Source organism: Chlamydotis macqueenii, chromosome 7 (genome assembly GCF_036417535.1).
Source record: "Chlamydotis macqueenii isolate bChlMac1 chromosome 7, bChlMac1.mat, whole genome shotgun sequence".
NCBI lineage: Eukaryota > Metazoa > Chordata > Aves > Otidiformes > Otididae > Chlamydotis > Chlamydotis macqueenii.
The window spans coordinates 22,767,311-22,790,383 of record NC_141562.1 but is presented as its reverse complement, the minus strand read 5'-3'; the positions used below and the strand labels follow the sequence as shown (position 1 = coordinate 22,790,383).

The 23,073-nt window shown below is 34.3% G+C and overlaps 1 protein-coding gene across 7 annotated transcripts in view; it reads right to left on the bottom strand.

Moving 5' to 3' along the window:
• The window catches only part of IDE (insulin degrading enzyme), a 68,276-nt gene that overhangs the window by 29,481 nt on the left and 15,722 nt on the right, over window positions 1-23,073 (bottom strand). For all 7 annotated transcript variants that reach the window (XM_086751835.1, XM_086751838.1, XM_086751834.1 and 4 more), the window contains 8 exons: window positions 21,691-21,813; window positions 17,916-18,028; window positions 17,329-17,491; window positions 16,586-16,678; window positions 15,967-16,058; window positions 14,330-14,410; window positions 11,352-11,455; window positions 587-689 (listed from right to left, as the gene is read on the bottom strand). In XM_086751835.1, coding sequence (XP_086607961.1) covers window positions 587-689; window positions 11,352-11,455; window positions 14,330-14,410; window positions 15,967-16,058; window positions 16,586-16,678; window positions 17,329-17,491; window positions 17,916-18,028; window positions 21,691-21,813 — 872 coding nt within the window. The remainder of the gene's footprint in view (window positions 1-586; window positions 690-11,351; window positions 11,456-14,329; window positions 14,411-15,966; window positions 16,059-16,585; window positions 16,679-17,328; window positions 17,492-17,915; window positions 18,029-21,690; window positions 21,814-23,073) is intronic.

The window sequence follows — 23,073 nt, the reverse complement described above, 5'->3', positions numbered from 1 at the left end:
AAAGCATGCTTGGCAGGTCCAATACAGCTCTAGGATGGATTTTACAGCCATCTGTTCTGAAAATAATAGATCAATAACAAGTTTCAGTAAGAATTTGCCCACTTCCTTTGTTGTTTTGGTTTTCAGAAGCTAACTTAATTGGTAAAATAGACTTATTTTCTAAGTTGCAAAAATCAATTTCAGAAAGTTACACATAGCAGTTGTAAAAAGATTCCTTTCTGAAGAACAGATTAGTTTCTTAACATTTAATAGAGACTTCTAAGTTTTAAAAAGTTGATGTTTACATTTTTAAGTAGCCACTGCATGTTATGGATCTTTCATAGCAAAGATGGTATAACATTCCCTGTAGTTACATTTTAATGGCTTTAAACCATGTTATCTGTCCTATGTAACAAATATTTGAAATCTAAAGACCAACTTAAGATCCTTACTTCTCATAATATTAAACAGACTCATTGTATAATTTTCATGCTATGTAGAGCAGTAGATTTTAAGTTCTCCCTTCAACTAAAAGGAAAGCTAGACAAAGAATTTACCACTGTCTTTCACTGGCAAAAATTAGAATATATTAAAATCTTTAACATACCTTAATAACTTCATCAGAAATTGCTTCTTGCTTGTACTGTGTTCCATACCAGTCTTCTGTCTGATCAGTTTTTCCTTCAAAAGACTTGGAAACTATTGCAACTCTGTAAACAAAGAGATAAAACACCTTGGCATGAATGTGTCTGAGAAAAGACTATGAAATCATTCAAAGCACTATTTCTGTTCCATCACCAGAATGCATTTATTTCTGGAAGTAGTCCCTGGACAATTACAGAGTACTTTTAGATAGCAATAGTATACATATTAACTACACACTACGGTTAACCATGAAATCAGGTTATCAGCATAATTTAATTTTACCATTTTTCTAAAGTGTTACAACTTTGAGTTACACATAATTATTGTTGCAGGCAATTTCTATTTTTCTGACTTTGTCCTTGTTCCAGAAAACACAGAAAGTAGTCCTTGAGATCTACAAAATCAATGATGTAACTATAACATTATTTCATATCACCTATATCAAAACTCAGATAATTGAAAATACTGACTGTAGAAATTTTATACCAGACCTAGCATTTGAGATTACATTATTGCAGTTTCATCTCTCATTCATTATCTAATAGTAAGAGTTTATTCATTTTGTATTGTTCTCACACTCTCATTTCAGATCAATATCTGTTTCTCACCCTCCTTTTTTGGGTTTGTTTTTTTTTTTTTTTTTAACACAAGTGAAGAAAAGGAGGAAGATTAATGTACTTTACAGTCAATACAACAGAATTATACTCCGTTAGAAACCTGAATCATAGAATACATCAACTTGGAAGGGACTCAAAAGGATCACCAAGTCCAACTCCCTGCTTCTCGCAGGACTACCTAAAACTAAACAATATGACTAAGAGCATCATCCAGATGCTCCTTGAACTAAAGAATATACCTAAATAAGAGGAAATCCAGATTAAACAAAATTACAAACTTATCAGTATTTTTTCAGTACTCTTCATAACAGTTATCAAGAAAACTCCTTTATTATTTTTAACAACCTACAACACAAAAGAGTATTCAATGGAAACAAGTAGCTAGCTTTAAAAGTAAATAGATGTTCATAAGAATTCTGAAATGGCCACAAAAGGTAGCACAACTACTTCCTACATGTATTAAACAATCCCTAGATGCTGAATAGCACAGTAGCAAGCTTTGTCAAATCTTGTGCAGATGGCTAAAAGGTACATTGAAACACCACAATATATGCAATGTTAAGTGTTCTTTTTTTAATCACAGTATCTTCAGGCCAGGAACATTCTATTGTGTATTTCCAGTGTGAACAGTGAAGTGGGGCATAAATCAGAATAGGCATGCGGATGTGCCTCAAACTACAGCATTTTACTTTACAAAGATGTTACTAGAGAATATAATTGGGATGAATTTTCAATACATTGAAAAGTTTAAATATGTTGACTATTAATATTGTAAATGTCTATGTTCTCATCCCTCCTTTTTAATCTAATTTTTACATATAAATGACTAAATGATTCAAGAAGCTTGAAGAAAACAGGATTCTGCTTTATTTAGTTCTAGATGCCCCTATTATGAAGGTTTTCAAATTATTAATAATTTAACCTGTGCTTTGCAGTTTGAGTAGCAGGAGAACAGTGGGGTAAATAGCCAGCATTAGATGCATTTAAATAAATGAGAAGTAAATCTCAGAGTCATATGGGATTGTAAAGACACATTCTTTAGAAATAGACTAAAAAATTGAAGTAGAACTTGCACCACAGACTGTCTTAATTTTTGAGACAGTATTTTAAATCATACACACTAAAAAGGGGCAATCAAGTCTCATGTTTCAGGGATGAAGATTTCCTCTGGGTTAAGGAAGGGAGAAATTTTTACTCTCTACCTTGGAAAGAACCACATGATTAGCATGAACACTCACACACATACACATACCAGCCACAGCTCCTCTGCAAAAGTTATGTAATATCCAAACCAGAATGAGAATATTCATCTTTAAGGGATACATATTTCATCTCACATTGCAAACGGCAACAGAAAGGGTTAACATTTTTCTTGTGACTTCATATAAAATGGTTTCATATCTGTTTGCATGTTACATCTATTTCTTTTTTTATACAAAAGGAACAATACTAAGTAAATACTCAGTAAAGAATTAAGCACTTTAATCCTAGAGAATATTTGTTCTTGTACACAGCAGGCACTAGCTCAGTCAACAAAGTGAAATCTATTAGAGAGATTGTTGTTTACATTAAAATCAGCCATAGAAATAATCTATTACTGTTTTGCATTTTAACTGGGACAGCTGGTGAGCAAAAGCTCTACCATGTACGGATGAAGTTGCTAAGAGACTACAAAAATCATAGAATCATAGAATCATAGAATAGTTAGAGTTGGAAGGGACCTTCAAAGGTCATCTAGTCCAACCCCCCTGCAAGGAACAGGGACATCCCTGACTAGGTCAGGTTGCTCAGAGCCTCATCCAGCCTGGCCTTGAACGTTTCCAGGGACGGGGCATCCACCACCCCTCTGGGCAACCTGTTCCAATGTTCTATAACTCGCATCGTAAAAAATTTTTTCCTAATTTCCAATCTAAATCTACCTCCCTCTATCTTAAAACCATTACCCCTTGTCCTATTGCAACAGGCCCTACTAAACAGTCTTTCCCCATCTTTCCTGTAGGCCCCCTTGAGGTACTGGAAGACCGCTATCAGGTCTCCCTGGAGCCTCCTCTTCTGCAGGCTGAACAGCCCCAACTCTCTCAGCCTGTCCTCATAGGAGAGGTGCTCCAGCCCTTTTATCATCTTCATGGCCCTCCTCTGGACCTTCTCCAACTGGTCCATGTCCTTCTTGTGTTGGGGGCTCCAGAACTGGACACAGTACTCTAGGTGGGGTCTCACCAGGGCAGACTAGAGGGGGAGAATCAAAGTCTATTAGAATTTTAGAGCAACCTACCAGGCCTTTCTGCCGATTAAAAAAATAAATAAAGAAAAAAAAAAGAAGAGTCTTAAGCTAAAAGATTATGCTGGTAAAATTCCAGTAATCATGTGGCCTGAGCAGCAAGACAAAGGTGTTTTACGCTTTAACACACAGATGTCTGTTATTCGACACTCACTCCTTCCACCCTTCTCCAACGTACCAATGCTCAAGCAGTAGTGACAATCCAGGCATTTAAACATTTGCTGTAGGGACATACTAAAAATAAAGAGCTAAAAATAATTCTTTCTGCTCAACTTATAGAAAATGAAACTGTGGAAATTGGCATTGCAATTCTTCAAGCAGTTCTGCTTCAAGGGATCCCTCCCTATGCCCTAAATCACTACTGGAATGGTTAGTTACATTTTGAGCTATCAGAAACATGCCCACAACCAACAAAACAAACCAAAAGGCATTTCATCTGCCTGAGACTTACAACCTAAATCAAGATAAAAGCACCAACCGCAATGAACACCAGGACAGGAAAAGAAGGGGGGAAAAGCAGCACCACAGGTAGAAGTACAGTGCTATGCAGTTATCTAAAAGTATAATGATGCACCTTTAAAGTTACCCGTTATGTAATGTTACTTTTGCTTTTCATTTCTGTGTTGTGCTGCTTAGCACAATGAACATCCACACACATGGTTTAAGACAACGTTGAAATGCACTGGATAAGCAAGATGGACAATCAGGCAATCTTTAATAGGACTTGCTTGTAACATACTTAAACTCAACCAGGGCAATTAGGCTTCCGAGCCATTCATGAACATGGAACATAGCTGAAGCTATAAATGCAATTTACTTCTATGTGTACGTTCTTGTACATGCAAACTGTTGTAGTCCTCAGTTATGGTCAATTTTCAACAACAAGCACAATTTCTATAATGTGATACATATTTACTAGATACTATCTTGTTTTTCACTCTCCTGAATCCTAAAATGAAGGTACAAGTAACAGATCCACAGAATAGTGTTACTTAAGAAGAAAATGTGTGCTTTAAAATGAATAGACTTCCACAAAACATTAAAAACTATTATGTTCTGGACATAACAAAACTTAAACTTCTAAGGGTGAAAAAGTAATAGACTTTGAGACCACAGTATTTGTGATATTAGTAATAGATATGTCAAAGAAGATTTGTTGAAAAAAAATATACAATTGCTTTTTTTAGGAATTAATTTAAACTTTGTCTTCCAAATTATGATATTGTCAAACAACAGAAAAGTTACACATATCTTATTCAAATGCATAAAATAACATGACTGAGAAAAAAAACAGCAAAAGCCTACATTTGTTTGTAACTTCCCCCAAAACCATCAGGGAAACTGATGTGAGGCCACTTCGACACAAATCTTATAAGAAAACAGAGTACGAGGGGAAACTACACACAGAGAGATGGTGCTGGGGTGCAGCATTCTAATCATTCTGCAGAAGCATGAGTTATTTGTTAGGGCTCAATAAAACTAACTCCACAAACAGAATGGTTTGTGGAGGGAAGTGAACAGAAGTGAACAAACTGTGATATAATGCAATTAAAACATAAACACGTATACTCCCTATTTGTAACATATTTATCATCAGGGATGAGGATCACTGACTGCATTGAAATAACTGTTTGCTTAGTATCTGTGAAGTTCTAGCCCTTAGAAATTTCTATATCAACATTTTTGGCATTAATTTTATTTTTTTTCCCCTCCAGGATAGTACTAGTGCTACACTTCAGATATCAAGAGAGGAAAAAAGTCCATTTACTATGCAGGAGAAAATGTCCGTTGTTGCTTAATCTGATGAGTCACCAGCTTCCCAAATTTTAATAAGAGCACTTATTCTGCAGATGCTGAGGGGAAAAAAAATTGTATTGAAATTATGGGAAAATTACATTTTTCAGCTAAGATTGCAACACACGCCAAGTCTATTCCCTTATCTTCACAGATGGCTGGCAAAACCCAATGCAGTTTGAAGAAGTAAAAATGATACTTACATCTTAAAAAGGTTTCTCTCTTAGGGAAATTAAACCACTAAATGCAACAAGTAGTGTGTGGGGGTGGGAAGTGGGAGGAGAATATGAAAACTTCCTGTTATGGTTCAGTCAAATAGAAGCACATATGGATGCTTGTTACCATCTGTGAGTATGGATATTTTTCCATACTTTTTAAAAACACAGTTTGTTAAGAAAATAACAGTTGAAAAACTAAACTTTTTAAAAAGTCATCGAAGAGTAGTCTCTAACTGTAAATGCAGCTACCTCAATATAGATATGCCAAGAAAAGACCTTAGTGTAGGTGAATAACAACAGAGTTATGAAAATGAAATTATAAATAAAACCACAATACGAAGATAAAATTCAAATCAATGGAAAATAAATCCATTGCAAGACACAATCTATGCAAGGTATAAAAAGAAAAGAACAAAACAGGAAAAAAACCACCCCAGGCAATGTTAGGATGATGTGACACATACGAATTCTCTCACAGAAAGGGAGAATAGAAAGGTAAACATAAGCATAAATATCAGTGAATAGCAGATAACCAGAACACATATAGATATTAAAATTCACATGTCCACAGTTTTTTATTGCCATACAGCTCAAGCAAAGACAAAAGGAGGAAACAAGCTACTGGACTGAAAGTTTACTACATGCACACAGATACAGATGTAATAAAAAAAAAAAAAAAAAAAAAAAAAAAAAGAACACAAGGGGACCCTTTATCTATAATCTCAACTCACGCTTTCGAGAGAGCCCACTAAAAATGCAAATCCACAGTGGCTTTCTTGAACCTTTGTAATATACCATGAAATCATTTTTAGAATCATAGAATGGTTAGGGTTGGAAAGGACCTTTAAAGGTCATTTAGTCCAACCCCCCTGCAAGGAGCAGGGACATCTTCCACTAGATCAGGTTGCTCAGAGCCTCATCCAACCTGCCCTTGAACGTTTCCAGGGACGGGGCATCAAACACCTCTCTGGGCAACCTGTTCCAGTGTTCCACCACCCTCATTGTAAAAAGGTTTTAGTAATATTTAAAAAAAAAAAAAAAAGTAGTAATATTTAACTAAGGTTTCTTTTTTTCCCCCAAGGTATTTTATCTTGCCAACAATTTGAAATTAAAAAATATTACAAAATTATATTCCTTGTTATATTTTACTATACTTTTAAGTAACTTATTTATGTAAAAGAACTTTTAAGTTCAAAAGATAAATGCTTAAAATAGGAATATCATGCTATATACAAGTTAATATTTTGTTTCAATCATGTGAAAATCGGAAAGTCTAATTAGCTCAGATTTTTAAACATCTGACACCCTGAATAAAAACATTTACTTCCCAGTAAAATTGAAAGGACTTACATTTTAACATCTGAGAAAAATCAGCTTGCAGTATTATCATAACCAAGCTATATAGAAGCATGACTATATCTTTTGCATCTATACTGAAAAATCGTGTCATATAGACATGCAACACGACACTCAAGAATCTCAGATGTGGTTTGACGTTTTGGATTTCTTTTTATAGGTTACAGTTTTAGAGAAGACAAGTAGTCTGAACACAGAACTAAGATGTGAATGTATAGTTATGGCAGTAGAAAACACTAGCATGGTTTTAGTCTACACATAATAAGCAATACATTTATCAGTACTCTGTACCATCACCATTCAAATTCAAAGTATGCCTGCTGCTACATCATTGTAAGTGTTCTGCAGACCTCATTAGAGCCATGTTAGAATATCAGTGCTTTGCTGAATTCTGCTATTAGCACTGCAGTTAATCACTCTCTGGTCACTCTCTAGTTTGAACGTATGTATATTTAAGCCTTAACAGAACAGCTGTTGGTATTTAAGTTTCAGAGAACTAACCTACTTGCATTTAGTATTTTTAAGCTCTACTAAAATCTCTGTAACAAAAAGAATATATAAATTATGTGCTTCAGTATGTTCTGTTATTGGGTTTTGTTTGTTTTCCATCCCTCTTTTCTTTTCTTCTGTTATTCTCTTAAAACTTTTTTTAATCTCAACCCACGAGTTTTACCTTCTTTTCTTACCAATTCTCCTCCCTGTCCCACTGGAGGGTGGGGGGAGTGAGTGAGAGACTGCGTAGCATGGTCCTGCGTGGGGCTAAATTACGATACCATCCGCTGATCACAAGCTTTCTTGCTTCAGTCTCCATGCCATCGTCTACCTCTTGACACTTCCCTTTCTCACACTAATAACTTCTGAACAAAGTAATTACGGCTATTTTATGCTGAAGTGGTGTCAACTGGAAGTGTCAAAAGGCCGGCATAGCCCGTAATAGGAGTCCGAAATAGGAGTAACAAAGAAAACTGGTGAGTGGTCTGTGGTACCCAGCAGCATCTGATAAGCTTAAAGAGTCTATGAATGTATTTACATATAGTTATTTCCTCTAGCAATTTTTGAAAATTTAAGCAAGCAGATGCTTTGGAAGTTCTCTGGCTAATACCAAAGACCCAATTTACATCACTAAAGGTATCCTTTCCTAAGATAACATTGACTGTTTTCTTGTAATGTTAAGAGCCACATTTTAAAGCTATGTGAAGGTGTAATAAACATAAGCTCTGATTTAGTACCTGTAGCTTGTTTACTAACTCAGTATTTTTAAAATGGTTTACATATTGCTTGTAAGCAATTTTAAAATCAGTTAAAAGTTGAAATTCATGTGGAATTTGGTCAAGCTTTCTTCAGAGAAGAATTATATATATTTTAATTACTAAAAACAGTGTTTATGCTAAAGGTAAGCACTTGTATCAAATTCCCAAGAAGTTGGGTGTTAAAGCAACATGAAAATACATTCAACATAGAAGTATTTAAGACAACAGGAAAGAGAACCTGGAAATTTTCTTCTAAGTATTGTTTGTTCAAAATATGATCTCTTGAAATAGTCAAGCTTCAGTTGCAGTATCCCACACACATTACACATAGATGCACACCCACACACAAAGATATAGGCCCTTCTTCAAAGGGCATTAATTACTATGGCAACTACTGTCAGTGACAGAGGCAGTTCCATTTATTTTTTCATTACTTGTATACCCCTAGAAACACCAGAACCCCATGACATTTGCAAATACAGATCATAATCCAATTTTATCCTATTTTATCCAATCATTACTTGAAATATACCATCCTTTGAAAATAAAGTAACATGCATCTTAAACTAAATGAATGTAAAATACAGATTTTTGTCATACAAACAAATATAGTGAAGATTTGTGCCCAAACTTTTAAGTGATTCACAGTAATTTCAGAAAGCTAAAAGATAAAAACTCTAGAAATATATGAATGCATGCCTCGCTGCCCTTCAATATCCAACACTGTCTGAAAATTTCAGTGTGGAACATCTTCAGAAACAGACCCTCAAAAATAATTTTTGTATCATCTATCTGGCTTCCAAAACACGGATAAACAAGTGTTCAAACACTGATACACAGAATCACAAGCAAGAGCTTGTTTCTATGTTTTAATACATTTTAATAGTATCTCTACACAACTAATTTAATATTACAATTTATTACAATATACACAAAAGATTTAATAAAAGAATTAAATAGCCAAAAAAAAAAAAAGAAAATTAGGCTTCAAAGTGCTAGTATAACTGTTGCCCATGCAACCTTCCCATAATTAGACTGTACAATGTTATACATACATATAAATATATGTACAGTGTCCTACTGAACCTCTGTCCTATTCAGTGCATAGACCAGTTAAGAAACAGTTATTCAATAATTTATATTTTTTGCTTGATGTATGACCTGACTTCTTCTCTTTCGAATATTCACCTCTTTCTCTAAATAAATAGAATTACTAAAATGTACCCCAGTGTTACAGGAATTGATTTCATATTTTAAAATATCCCAAGAGACATTATTTTCATAGATAGGAAGCCGAGGCATACAGAAATCCACAATGTTATACAGTCTCTATTCATTTTAACACTTTTGAAAATATTATTTGTATTGTATGACACCTCATAGATTAAAAGCAAAGCTTCTGTTGAGTTGTTTGTGGATTCAGGTGCTCAGCAATCCCTCTAGTCAGGCCTTAAGATTTTAGGCATAGTTAAGAAAATAAAAAGGAATGATTAATTACTGGCTTGCTGTGAAAAGTGTGTTTTAGTAGCTTGCCTCATCCTATTTAGGAAGCTTGTGACAAATAAAGAAGGAGTTCAGTTCTCCTGAGCAGCATTAAACAGTCTTAACCTTGAATCTCCGCTCTTCTCTTTCTGCAGGTTCCTGTTACTTTCATTACACACCTTCCAACTACATTGGTAGGTCGGGCAACACAATACATGGTACTGGCATCTTATCATGTAATTCCAGAACATTTCTATTTTGTAAGAACTGAAACAGAAGTTGTATGGGGAAGAACAGGAAAAAAGCTAGATCTACAGAGAGGAGAAAAAAAAAAACAGCAAGACTTGGTAAACTTTAGTTTCTTTGCCCTTTGTAGATTATACTGCACTTAAGTCTGCACAGGCTTTTCTGCTCAGTTCCTCCTGGCTTGGTCCCATCAGTACTGCTCCCGTCCTACCTCAGACTCCTTGTCTCAGACCTCTTCTCTTTGCCTCTTCTGCTTGCCCTGGTTCCATGATTCAGAACTCTCAGTTGAATATCCTTGCCAAGCCTGACATCATCTTTTCTTCTAGACTTGCTCTCTAAACACCTCCACTCTGCCTACTAGTCTCAATTCCTATCCCACCTCTCATTTTTTTTGTCCAATCTGCATTCACCACCCCCAACAGTTCTAGTAGCCAGCCTCTCTCTCCATCCTTGACTGAGATACCAGCTCCTCACAGCTACCAATATCCCCCCTTAAATTATCCCCATGATGTCCTTTGCCTGTGTTCTTGTCCCAGGCTCTTCCTCCCTTTGTTAATCATTTGCCCAGCCCTTCCTTCTTCTCAGTTAAGAGTCTCTTTTTTTTTCCACCAGCCCTCATTTTCTTCTCTACAACTTCCAGATTCTTTCACTTGTAAGTCATCATATCAGCACAGCATTATTTCCCTCATCCTGGTGACACTATTGTTCTTTAGATATTTGAATAGACATTGGGTACATTTGTTCTTTCAGTCTCCCTTTTCTACCTTACTTGGGTGACAACTCAAGGTCCTCAAAAGCACAGGAGAGAGAGAGGCTTCCCGTTTTCCTTTCAACATCTACTCTGACCAATTATGAGCCCTGAAATTTGTACTACAACACATTCACTCTGCAAAAAAGCACCCATGCGGTATGGTCACACAACAAAGAGATGCTCTGAAAGTCTGAGAGATTTTAAAAGCTAAAAGACACAGCTATTTCTACCCACATCAATCAGTATTTTTGAGAGGGTCTGCTAATATACATGAAGTTCTGTAGCTCTCCACAGGGAAAGTAAAATATATACATCAGATAAAAGCCATCCTCTTAACAGATTCCCAAACTTAGCTCCAAATTATGAATATTAGAGCACTCCATATAAAATGTCCCAAGAATTAAGTGAGGCAGGATAATTTTACCAGGCTTTTTCTTAGTAACAGTTGAGCTATTTCGAGCAAGTATCTTCCCAAAAACAATTTCAGTTTGAGGAAGGCATCCTGTATAGAAAGGACTCAAGGGACCTTTCTGTCTGAACAGGAAGAGTCGCATGCACTTAAGAGTGCTTATTTTCAATGGGGAGCATAGACATTAACACACAGAACAACTAGCTCTTTTTCAGTTACATTTACTTTGGAGCTGTAAAACACACCTAAGAATTTGTGTTTCCATTAGTTCATCTGCTTTCTTATAATGCTTTGGTTAAAATAAAAGTTATTGCAGTTTAACTTACCGAACGTTTTCTGGTCTCAATTTATCCAGTACCATCTCTATTAAATCAGGCCTGAATTCTTCAAGCAAATATTCAGCAGCCAATACTTCTTCTATAGGATAATACTAAAAAACAAAGCCCAGAAACATGTAGATGAATTAATCAAAAGCTAAGCATGAAAAAAATTACTGTTCTGTAAAGGAAATAAAAGTGTATACTTCTGGTCACTAAATCTGTATTACTTTAGTAATTTTAAATTACAAGTGTATAGATATCTTAAAATCTTAGTCTTAAAACTAAAGAAGATGGAGTAGTACTCTAATTATGCAATCATATTTCTCCTATATTAGGTACTTTTATATACTGCATCTTACCATCCTTTTCTCTTGAAACATTTTATGTCTCAATATAAAAAGTCACTCATTTCTAAATACTGTTTTGAAGTAACTAAAGTAAAAATAACATGGTAAATGCTGACCCCTGGAGGATATTTTTAAAGGCAAAAGAACACCAAGTACTCACTACAGTGCATATCGGAAAAACAAAACATAACAAAGAAAATAAAAAATAAACCAAACGAAATAAACCCCCTAGGTTTTTTAGCCTTCTCTAAGAATTCTATTTTTATTCACAGTAATTTAAAGGAAAGTATATTTCAATTATCTAAAAGCATAATACAAATTTACACAATTTTAATTCTAACGTTTTTATTTAGGATCAAACTGAAAATGTCTTAAGGTACATTGCAATTAAGAAGAAAAATCAGTTAAAATTCCTCTGAAAGTTATCAGCGTGGTTGACAGGAAAACTACATAGGGAAAAATACCAGGTGACCTAAGCACCGAGTACTTTCCATTTTCCATACAGGTATAATTTTTTGACCAGAATTATTATAAAATGGCTTTCTGAATTACACACATTATACAAAAAGCTACAGTAAAATTCCTTCCAGAACACAGAGTAACTCACACAAAAGCTTTTAGAAAAGAGAGGGGGATGAGGGGGTGGAGATCAAAGACAATGAACCAAATCTGTGTTACAAAAAGTTCAAATGTGAATGCTAAAGATCCAAAATTTTAAATGTCTTGTCCAAATATTCACTGTACATCAAAAGAATGCTCATTTAACTACATTCTCCATAAACAGCTAAGCAGACTAAGCAATTTCAAGGGGAGATTTTAAGTAATCTATGCACTTCTAACATGAAATTACCAAGGGAATACAGATTTAGTGACCAAAAGTCTATACTTGCTTTCCTTTACAAACACAGGCCACAGTCTGCCCACCAATTGGAACTGAGGATAAAATTTATTTGGTTACTTTGATATTTTTGTATTGCTTTAGCAGGAGGGTTGGACAAAATTACCTCCAGATGTCCAGTCCAACATCAATCATATCATGATTCTGTGATTACCTTTCAGTAATGTCAGATCATAATGTAATAAAACAGACTAAAACAATCAACATATGATGATCAGATTAAAATTATTTTTTTTTAATTTTACAATTAAGGACACAAAACAAAATGGGCACTGCAAACCAGGGAACAACTACCTGGAAAACATCAAGCCTATAAGTGACAAATATAATTGATATAATTTGATAGCAAGACCTTAGGTGTGACGCCTTAGACCAGCACAAATGTGCTTTAAGGATAAACTTCTGTTTTGCTAAACAAAAAGGCTTTTAAAATCCTTTTGGCAAACATGTAACAACTTATGACATTAGATTTACTCAAGCTAACGTATACACAGGTTCTTCTCCAAGTTATGATAAACAGCTAGTATTTTGAAGTGCATGAAATCACCAAAAAACAGTTCCAGCTTGGTTAATTCAAAGTATAAACTTAGTATGACTCAGAGGTAAGAAAGAGAACTAGAAAAGTTATTTTTCTATTAGTGTTTAGGCAACTAACAGCAGAATCAGAATTACCATTCATATTGCAAAGCACATCAAAAGAAAAGCGGTGAAAAAAAAAGTCCTGAATCAATACCCTGCTCTTCGGAACACTGCTAGCAACTTCCTGGCCTGATTTTTGGAGAGAGCAATCGTAAGCGAGAATGATCCAACAAATACAGACCACTGAAAGACTGTTTCAGAAGTCAGAAGCCCATTTGTTAAGGAGATTTTATGCACTTGACAGAACAAAAGCAAGAAACAGCTCTCAAATCAGAGCTCCTTTAAACATCCATTTAAATATTTTCATTTAAGTCTAATGCTTTTTAGTAAACAGAAAGACAACTCTAAAATTAAAGATCATTATTTTAGACTTTACAAATTAAAAGTGTAGGAGCATTAACAGGAATTCATGCAAAGAAACAAAAAATGCCTCTGAGTAGATGTAGACTTTAGCTATGCAACGGAGAGTGGCTGCAGTGTATAAAAGTTACATGAATGTCACTAGACAAGAAACCCCCACCTAAATCTTCCTTTAGTGCAAAATGAAGGAACTGAATTTTGCAAGTAGTATAAAGACTAAGTATAAGCTACATGATTCTTTCAGTACCAATAATCACATTAGTAGAAAGAAACATTTCTAATCTGCTACTTTAATACAATATTTCTGCTTACTGCAGTATTTCCACACTGTTAACTATGGAAGCATTTGGAAACACAGTGCTTGTGTTTATGATAAAATGTCATTTCTCTATTATTTCCCTAGAGAACATTTAGCTATCAGGTAGATACAGAATGACAATGTATGTATGGCTGAAAAAAACACTGAAACATATCAATAGCAACTCCATTTACTCTGAAATCAGTTCTACCCAATATAGAAGTATAAAACCGTAGAGGGTGAAGGAAATGTGACTTATTGACTGCCAAAACTAAGATCTATGCAGCATGATATTAGCTTCCTAAGCTCAGGAAATGCAAAGGACCTTTGCAAACACTGGTATTTATTAAGAGTATAATCACACATACTGATAAATGATTTGTATATTATTAAAAACCAACACACAAACAAAAACCAAACAAACAACTCCCCCTCCACTTACATGCAACATTCCTCCAAGCTTTGATGTATAACCTCGTGGTCGTTCTTTATCTTTAAATCTGAATGCCACAGCATTTAGATCCTAGGAAACAATGTAGGAAGGGTTGAAAAACATGTATTAAACAATATTTTAAGTATAATTATTGGCTACTTAATTCCTTTTTACAACATAAGCAAAATAAGGAGTTTTACCTATTTTGTAGTAGTTAGGCACCTAACACAGAAGTTTTCAGTAATATTCAAATTGCACAAAACTCAACAAGCAATTTCAGATAGTCTCACACTGTGAAGTGTTATACAAGTGTTTTTGAGTCCTGTTCATAGTAAGAGACCTGTCCCATACCTAATATATTTAAATTTCCTGATAATTTGAAAACACACCAAATTTGACACAAGCAATGCATAGTGCTTCAGTGCAATGTTTCTTGTATGTTAATGAACTGAAGCCTTCCCCTCTTCCTTTTTTGTTCCTTTTGTTCAGCCAGCCAAAAGGTAAGTTTACAGACAGAAAAAGGATGTCTCTTAATGCTGTCTTAGATACAGAAATAGAACACATAATTCTTCAGATACAGTGGTAAGGGTGAATCGAAGAGATCTAAGACTATAAAGGACAATCCATGCTTCTGTGAAACCACGTGGAGGGTCTGATTAATTCCACAATACAGCTGAAAATAAATTCAAAAGAAGATTATTTTCAGACTAGTTTGCCAGCTCTTCTGACTCATCTTACAGGCTGATACAAGAGGAGCAAGGGAAGGACACAGGGATGAGATGGGAGGATAGAACCACCTCTTTCATATATCATATTTACTTACAATGACAGTGAAACAATTCCATTGGGACTTTTAGCAGAGGGTAAAGAGGGTTCTTCTACAGATATACAGTGTTAAAACGCAAGAAACAAAGTTAATGCGCCTGCAGAATTTCTACTCTTAGACAGAAGACACTCAATAGTTTCCACCAAATAAAGCAAAGATGGAACACTTCACCCAAGTATTTGTAGTGTACCAATGAGACTATATATGTAAATAAAACTCCTTTTATTTCACACTGTTACTGAGAAGTGCAGTACTACTAAATTCTAACAGAACATTTTACATTTTTGCTCTGTGCACACAGAACCATACAAACTTATAAGAAGCATGAACAGTTCACCAAAGACTGGTTTTAGTTCACCTCTCAAAAAAGTGAGAGAACAAACTGCAGATTACACGTCCTACTGCCTTTACAATCTCAACTACACAATTTGACAGAAGAGGAAAGAAGGGGTAGAACAACAGCCATTTCAATTTCCAGTTCAATGTTACTCCTAACAGCAAATGCTTCCCCCTGTCCTCCAGTGAAGGCAAAGGAAGGTCATGCAAACCCCTTGCAGACAAAGATACTTCTTTCTCCACCTCCATTATGCTATCATAAAATGTCAACTCACAGCTCTACAAGAGCATTTCACATCTACATGGAGACAATATATTCTGAATGTACTTGGCATTTATGTCATGTTGCACCTTTAAAATTAATAACTTAATTACCATGTGATTACTAAAGGCTATTTCCACAGCCAAGGAATCTATTTCTACTTACAATCCAAAAATTTGTGAAAATACAACCACTGCATATTTCAAGTACCAATCACAGTACCTTGCACTCTTGAAAAACCCATTCTTGAGGTCCTTCTGTACGTAGTTTTTGAATATACTGAAACATGTGCAAAATAATATCTTCAACATGCACTGCAAAGAAAAAATGCTTAGTAATTCACTCAGTTCTGCACAAAGAAAAAAATTCTGATTAACACAAATATGTGAGGTTTTGGTTTTAAAACCCTGATACATCAAGATATTTAAGCACAAATGCAATCCTACAGGCAAAGTTTTTTCCTCAAAATACGCATTTAAGGTAAATGTTTAGGTCCCCAGCTAATCCTGAGAACTGCATTGATCATGTCCTGCATTAAGATACTAATTTACAATATAATTTAACTCAGGTCTAAATAGTATGAATAAGTACCATAGAAAGGTATTAACAGCCATTCTTTTAAAGAAATTGACTTTTAAATATTTAATAAACTTAAAATAAGATGGTTTCTTATGTTAGATGAAGTATGTTAGCATACTGAAACAATCCAAACACAGAATAATAACCAGTTAATTAAAATAAGTTGGCTTTCAAGTTACAAACACAACTAGTCGCTTTCAATACAAACACAATCCCATCAGATCAGGAATAACACGGAATGCAGACATAGTGCTTCACTTACAAAGTCCTTCCTCGGTCAAGTCCACATTAATGATGAAAAACATGAAACCTCTAGCACCTTCCTTCTGTCCTCCAACAAGAGTATTTACCCATCCTATGAAATAAAAAAGAAAATATATTACATAAACACATCTGTAACAATTTATGCTACTTTTTGTATGCTTCATCAACATTAAATTACTTTTTTTCTTTTTTGTCTTTTATTTTAAAAACATTTTCAATACATGTTCTTCTTTTCTTCCTTAACATCCACAGCAACAGTGCAAGATGAACATAACACAAGTCAGACCTATCTGATTTTTTGCACAGAGTGATACGACAAACTCAAGACCATTTGATTACTGGGTAATTTATTTCTGTTTGGAGCACAGTAATATAAAGGAAAATAGCAAAAGATACACTCTTGTAGTCTCCAGACACTAAGGGACCTGATAGTAGTCTCTAAGTCAGTGACAGAATAGACACAAGATCATTATGTCAAAGTTTGTGTGACTCTCTAAGCAGGGGTAGATAAGGAGGAGTGCAAGAAATAATAGCTTCAGTAGTCAGTGTGACTGTTATTTATCTATTTTTACCCACCACAGAAACAAAAAGAAAGCACAAAACTACTTACAACTCAAATTACTCAAACAGCTGGAGGCTTTAAATTTAACATACAGAGGTCAATTTTAAGTGAAATGTAGCTAAGCTTTAAAAAATTGTGTAATCAATTACTTTTGAATTCTTTACCCTCAAAGGACTTACCTTTGGCTTTAAGCTCTGATAAAAGACTCCCCGGGCCTTCGTGCCCAATCAGATGACCAAGGTAATGGCCAGGGTTTGATTTATAGTACTTCTGAAGGTCTGGTATTGGAAATGTGACATAAAGATTTCTAATGTCCTTAATAGGTACCACTTTGTAAAGTTGCTGAGGGGGAAAATAAACAAGGAGATCCATAAACAAAAGGAAACTCTCATTATTTTATTAATCTCAGAAGCACATATCATGTTCTCTTCACACAGATACATTTTTATTACAAACGTATCAACAAAACCTTAAAAGTCAAGGTGTGTAAAACTTAGGGCAACCATTTAGCCATTTGTGATACAAACAAAAGGTACTTTATGTCTCAGTTGCTTACAGCTGCAATGAAATGTGCAACCTTTACTATCAACTACACAAAACTATACAATTCTCAGCATGGAAAGGTGGGTGGAAAATTAAGAAAGAAATACGGAACTTAACAGGGACTCTGAAACAAAAGTAGCAAAGTGCACAATTTATTACTGAAACATTAAGAAATATCATTTAAAGTACACGCTGCTGATGGAAGAGGTGTCTCTATACATACCCGGAGATGTTCTTCTTGGAAAGGATGTTCAGGAAACTCTGGTATAGGGACATTTTTATTCTCTACTTCTGAAAATAACTTTACCACTAAGCAAGTCAGCTCATCCAAGGATTCTAGAAAAAAAAGAAACATTAGAAAAAGCATAATCATTATGTGAAGATTCTGGTAAATTTGGATTTTGTATATTCTTTAGGGGAGACATTAATTATACAGAAAAGTAGTTTTACTGGTATCTTAATCATTAATTTCAGAAAGGAAATTTGTATTAATACTTAAGTTTTGAACTATAATGTTTAATAAACACCATGCTTATTAAAAAAAGGTTTCAACCATGATTAAAATAAATCCAGGGAAAAAAAAAAAAACCAAAACTTTAAATTTTACTGATGAATCTAAGCTGGAACTGAAGAAAAGACACATCAGATATTGAACATTTACAAAAATAAACATTCTACAAAAAGCTTTAAGGACATGGAATTCCAGCTGCAAATTTTCCAGAGTGGAAGTATCTTCGCCAAAACTTGGATTTTTTTTTTTTTTTCAGCCTCAGCTCACATCCAGCACTTCATGTACACTGTGAGCAAGGGTCATCTGTACTCAGTGCCTCAAAAGTTCACACACATGTGACCTGTTTAAGCACTTCTACTTTTACATTCATTATAGTTTCAAGTTCATGACTCAAGTATTCTCCAAAAATGAGAGGAATTCCATTTGCAGAAAGCATTTGACGTTGTGCGTGAATTCAGCTAAATTGGCCTATACCACTTCTGTTTAAATATGGCCTTCAAAATAGCTATCTGCTTAAAGAAACACATTTTGGAGCACTTCTCAAAGTAAGAATAAGAGAAGACAGGCTCATCTGTCAAGTTTGCTAGCACATGCCTTTCAAAGGTGGGTGTTGAAGAAAAAACTGGGCATTTCTTGGATGTCTCAAAGAACAACCTTAATCCTCGAAAGATTTCAAAAAGCGGTCACCTTGTTAGTCAAAATAATCCCAGTTAGATTTAGAAAGTAGAATCTTTCCTGCTCAACATATGCGTGCTCCTAACACTACACTGAGACAACCATGCAGGGTGAAAAAAAAAAAACAAACAACAAAAAACAATGCAAACCAAGATGGTTAACCGTATAATAAAATTTTGTGAACTGCATGTAATTCTATTAAAGACCACTGTTTTTTATCCACATCAGCAAAATATACATTCATTTATGTTTTACAACTACAGTAAGGGTCTTCTTTAGGACAGATTTCCAGTTGCTAGGGTGAGCCTTACTGAAAAAGTTTCCATTTAAAAGTCTATATGTGAACTGCAGTACTTAAGTTGTTCTATGATTACTCAGTAAATGTTACTTTTTATTAGTTTAAAAAATTAATTTAATTTCATAATTTAATTTTACTAATCTTTTGAACATTTATTACTGTCTACTAGAGAAATTATATTCTGATTCCCCCACCACTTTTTACTGACATATCTTTATTTGTTTTACGTTACATACAGAAAGTGGTGGGGAAAAGAGAGAATTACTAGGCTGCACACAGCTTAGACATGCATTTATTTCAGAATGCACAAGAGTAGAGAGATCACAGTGGACTTGCAGTGTGCAACTCAACATATTTTTATGTTATAGAATTTTAAACTATTCATTTATGTATTAATTAGCAGTACTGCTATATTGTTAGCAAGGTATTTCAGAAAAGAACTTATGGAATAATGCTAACAAGGTTTCTTTTTGGCAGTTTCCTTTTCATGGATGGAATGCCTTGAAAATAGTAAACAAGAAAACCAAACCAACCAGGAAGAACATAGAACTTGTATATTTTCAAATTCTAAAATAACCAAATGAGTCACTAATATAAAGTCTTCTGGAAAGCAATTGTGTAACTCTCCTGATTGAACAAATAAGTGAGAAAGAGTGAGAAAAGGTATGTGTCTTCTCAGGGAAAAGAAGATGTAACTTTCATCCAACCAGCACCTCGCTATTACAGTGACAACAACTTCAGTAAACATGACAAATAAGAGTAGTTGTACGGCATTTTGTATACACGCAGACTAACACAAAGCCTGAGAGTTACCTTTCAAAAATGTAATTATTTATTTTATAAGATTGAAAGCAAAAATGCCAAAGATCAATCTTTCAAAGGCTCCTAATTTTTCTGAATATTGAACTATTTACAAGGGCAACTCAAACCAAAAGAATGCGACTGTGGAAAATGACTAGTAAAACCACGAAAATACAGGATTTTAAGAACAATCTTTGTATTTTGTAGTAAAAGAATACGTAACTGCAAATCGCAGAAGTGTCTGCAAGTTAACATATTTTAAGACTATTTTCTACATTTTATCATTTTATTCATATTAGAAACATAGATCTAGTCTGCCCTGACTGTCTAGTAAAGAACTAGAAGAAAAAAAGATGCTTGTAAACCTTGAAAACAGAACCGTTACATGAGGAAGAGAATTTTAATTCAATTGTTTTTAACTCTCATTGATATCTATTGACCTTCAACTAAGAAATACATATTTGTAAAGAAATTTTTTTTTTTTAATTTTACTCAGCTAAAATAAGCAGAAGAAAAAAAATCTGAAAAGGGGGAAGCACCTGTTTCAAATAGCAATTAAAAGAAATTTATGATACTGAAAAATAGTCACAAGCTATCTTCATCAATATTACAGTGTTTACTTGCAGAAAGTTTCCACTGCTACCGGGAGAATAAGCAAAGCATTTTCACACATGACATACATTAAGCCAAATTACTGCATACCTACTAGTAACATGTCTGATATCCCACCTTTGTTAAGAAAAAAAAAAAAAATAAATAAATCTAATACATTTTACTGTTCAGCTTGCAACAGTGAGAAAAAAAACAACAACAACAACAACAAGCTGTCTTTCACGATATTCTAAGCAATATGGGATGTTACAGCAGGTGAGACAGATACAATAATAAATTGAATTGAAAGGAATTAGGGAGCCTGGAACTGATTTGGTATTGATCCAGTTAAGAAGTATAATCCTCATTGTGCTTGCCTACCTTAAAAATCTACAAGAAAAAATGATTCATGTAGATGCTATGATTGAAATTAAATGACTACATTTTGTTAATCAGCTTCACACTCAGCATCATCATGTAAACAGACAGTTGTAAAGAAAGTCTTCACTTTGCTAATGAATTTTATTCCATTCATACTCGCCATCCGAGCATTATTGTAAAACACCAATGCAAATACCAGTCTGCCAGCCTATTTTCAAAAAGCAAACAGTTTTCAACACATTGTTATTAAGCTTTTGGCAAATATACGTAAAATATCATCTCGACTATGGAAGATTTTGAGCAGTTGGAATCTCTATTAAGTTATTTCAGAAGTAACCCGAGGTAAAGTCTTTTTAGTCTAAATGTCAGGTTAGGTTTATCCTTTGAGAATACAGAATTTTTTGTAGTGGAAGTCTAAAATATGAACAGTATCAAAAGCCCTCCCGACATGTGAAATCAGACAGGTGTCAGTCTTCAGAAGACAAACATATAATGACAATGACTCATAACCTGAAAATTTTAAATCTGTTATCAAGTTATTTTTTCTATTGTAAGCTTCTAAACACACAAATTTATACATTGCAAGTTGCTTTGGAGACTTGACTAAACACAGAATTATGTTTGATCCGTATGTACAAGTTTCACTTCTTTCCCTCCTGTAGATTTTCAGACACTTGCATACACTTAATTTTCTTCAAACATAAATACATGTGAAGTCTTAATCAACAGAAGACAACTCACCTCTTCCTAAGACACAAATAGCCATTAAATTTGATGAATAATAAGTAGAATGGAACTTCAATAGCTCTTGTCTTACATCTATTCCTTCTTTGGTTGGTCTAGTTTCCAGAGTGAATTTGTTCCCTGTAACATAAGAAAAAAGTTAACAACATTTCATCTTTATGAATTTACAAATCAAAAAGAAAAATACAAATTACTATATCTGCTTTCCTTGAGACAGATGGTAATTTTAAAAATTATTACTATGCATAAGTAAACTGGATCAATACTGTCTCATCTTATCGGAGACAATAAATACTTCAACTCTCAATCTGTACATTCCTAAAGGAGGATGTTTTAATCTTACAAATTCATCTTTTTCATTTGAATGGGTTACTTCAAAGCAAATCAAGTAAGCCCAGGCTCTAATTCAGAATTTAAAAAAAAAGGTTTTTCTTTGGCACATTTGGAGTAGGTTTTACTCCCATATACACATTCCTGTCATAGGAATCACTGTGTGAAATTATTTGTGGCATTGTCTGCCACAAATTATAGCCTAGTACATTAAATGAAATAAATAATTACCAGTTTACAAACATGATTTGTAAATTGTGACTGTTCACCTTCTGCTTCACAAATAACTGAGCTGTTGCTGCAGTAGAGGAATAGGACTAGAGAGGAAGGGAACTACAACTCTCCCTGAATAAGCCCATAAGCAGAAGATACCAAACTTTGTCCATTAATTTTATCCTCCTGTTAATCAGTGCAATCTTTACAACAACATCAAGCTTTCAATAATTTACTTTAAGGACATACGCCACATTGATAGTCAAAGCAAACTCATGTTTAGTAAAGGTAAGAACTTGAAACAATAGAAAAATCAGAGTCTACGAAGAGCACACTTGATTTTCATCAACTCTGCTTCCCATTAGTACATGGACACAGAAAACGGTCAATAGAATCTACAGACCAGAATCACAAACAAATATTCTGTTAACTTTGACATCAGTAAATCCCTTAAGTCACAACCAGACCAGGTACAGAAGAGAGCAAGGGATGAGGAGAAAGAATAAGGCAAGAAAGGCTGGCTACCAGCCCCTCAACTATGCCCTCTATCAATAGGTGCAAAAATATTCTTCTCTTTCTTGAGACAGAGGAAGAAACAGGTCCTTAAAGCCCTTTATCTGCCCTCCCATCATCCTACCCAATATTTGCATCAAGTATTCATCCAGCACACTGACCCAGCCACAAAACATATTCATGTGCAAGGATTAAACAGTGCAATGGATTAATTAATAGCTGTTACTTTGACAGTTTCAGAAATAAATTCATGTAGAAAATAATTTCTATGAAAAAAAAAAAAAAAAATCATTCAAACTTCTGCCAAAGCATCAGACATTTGAG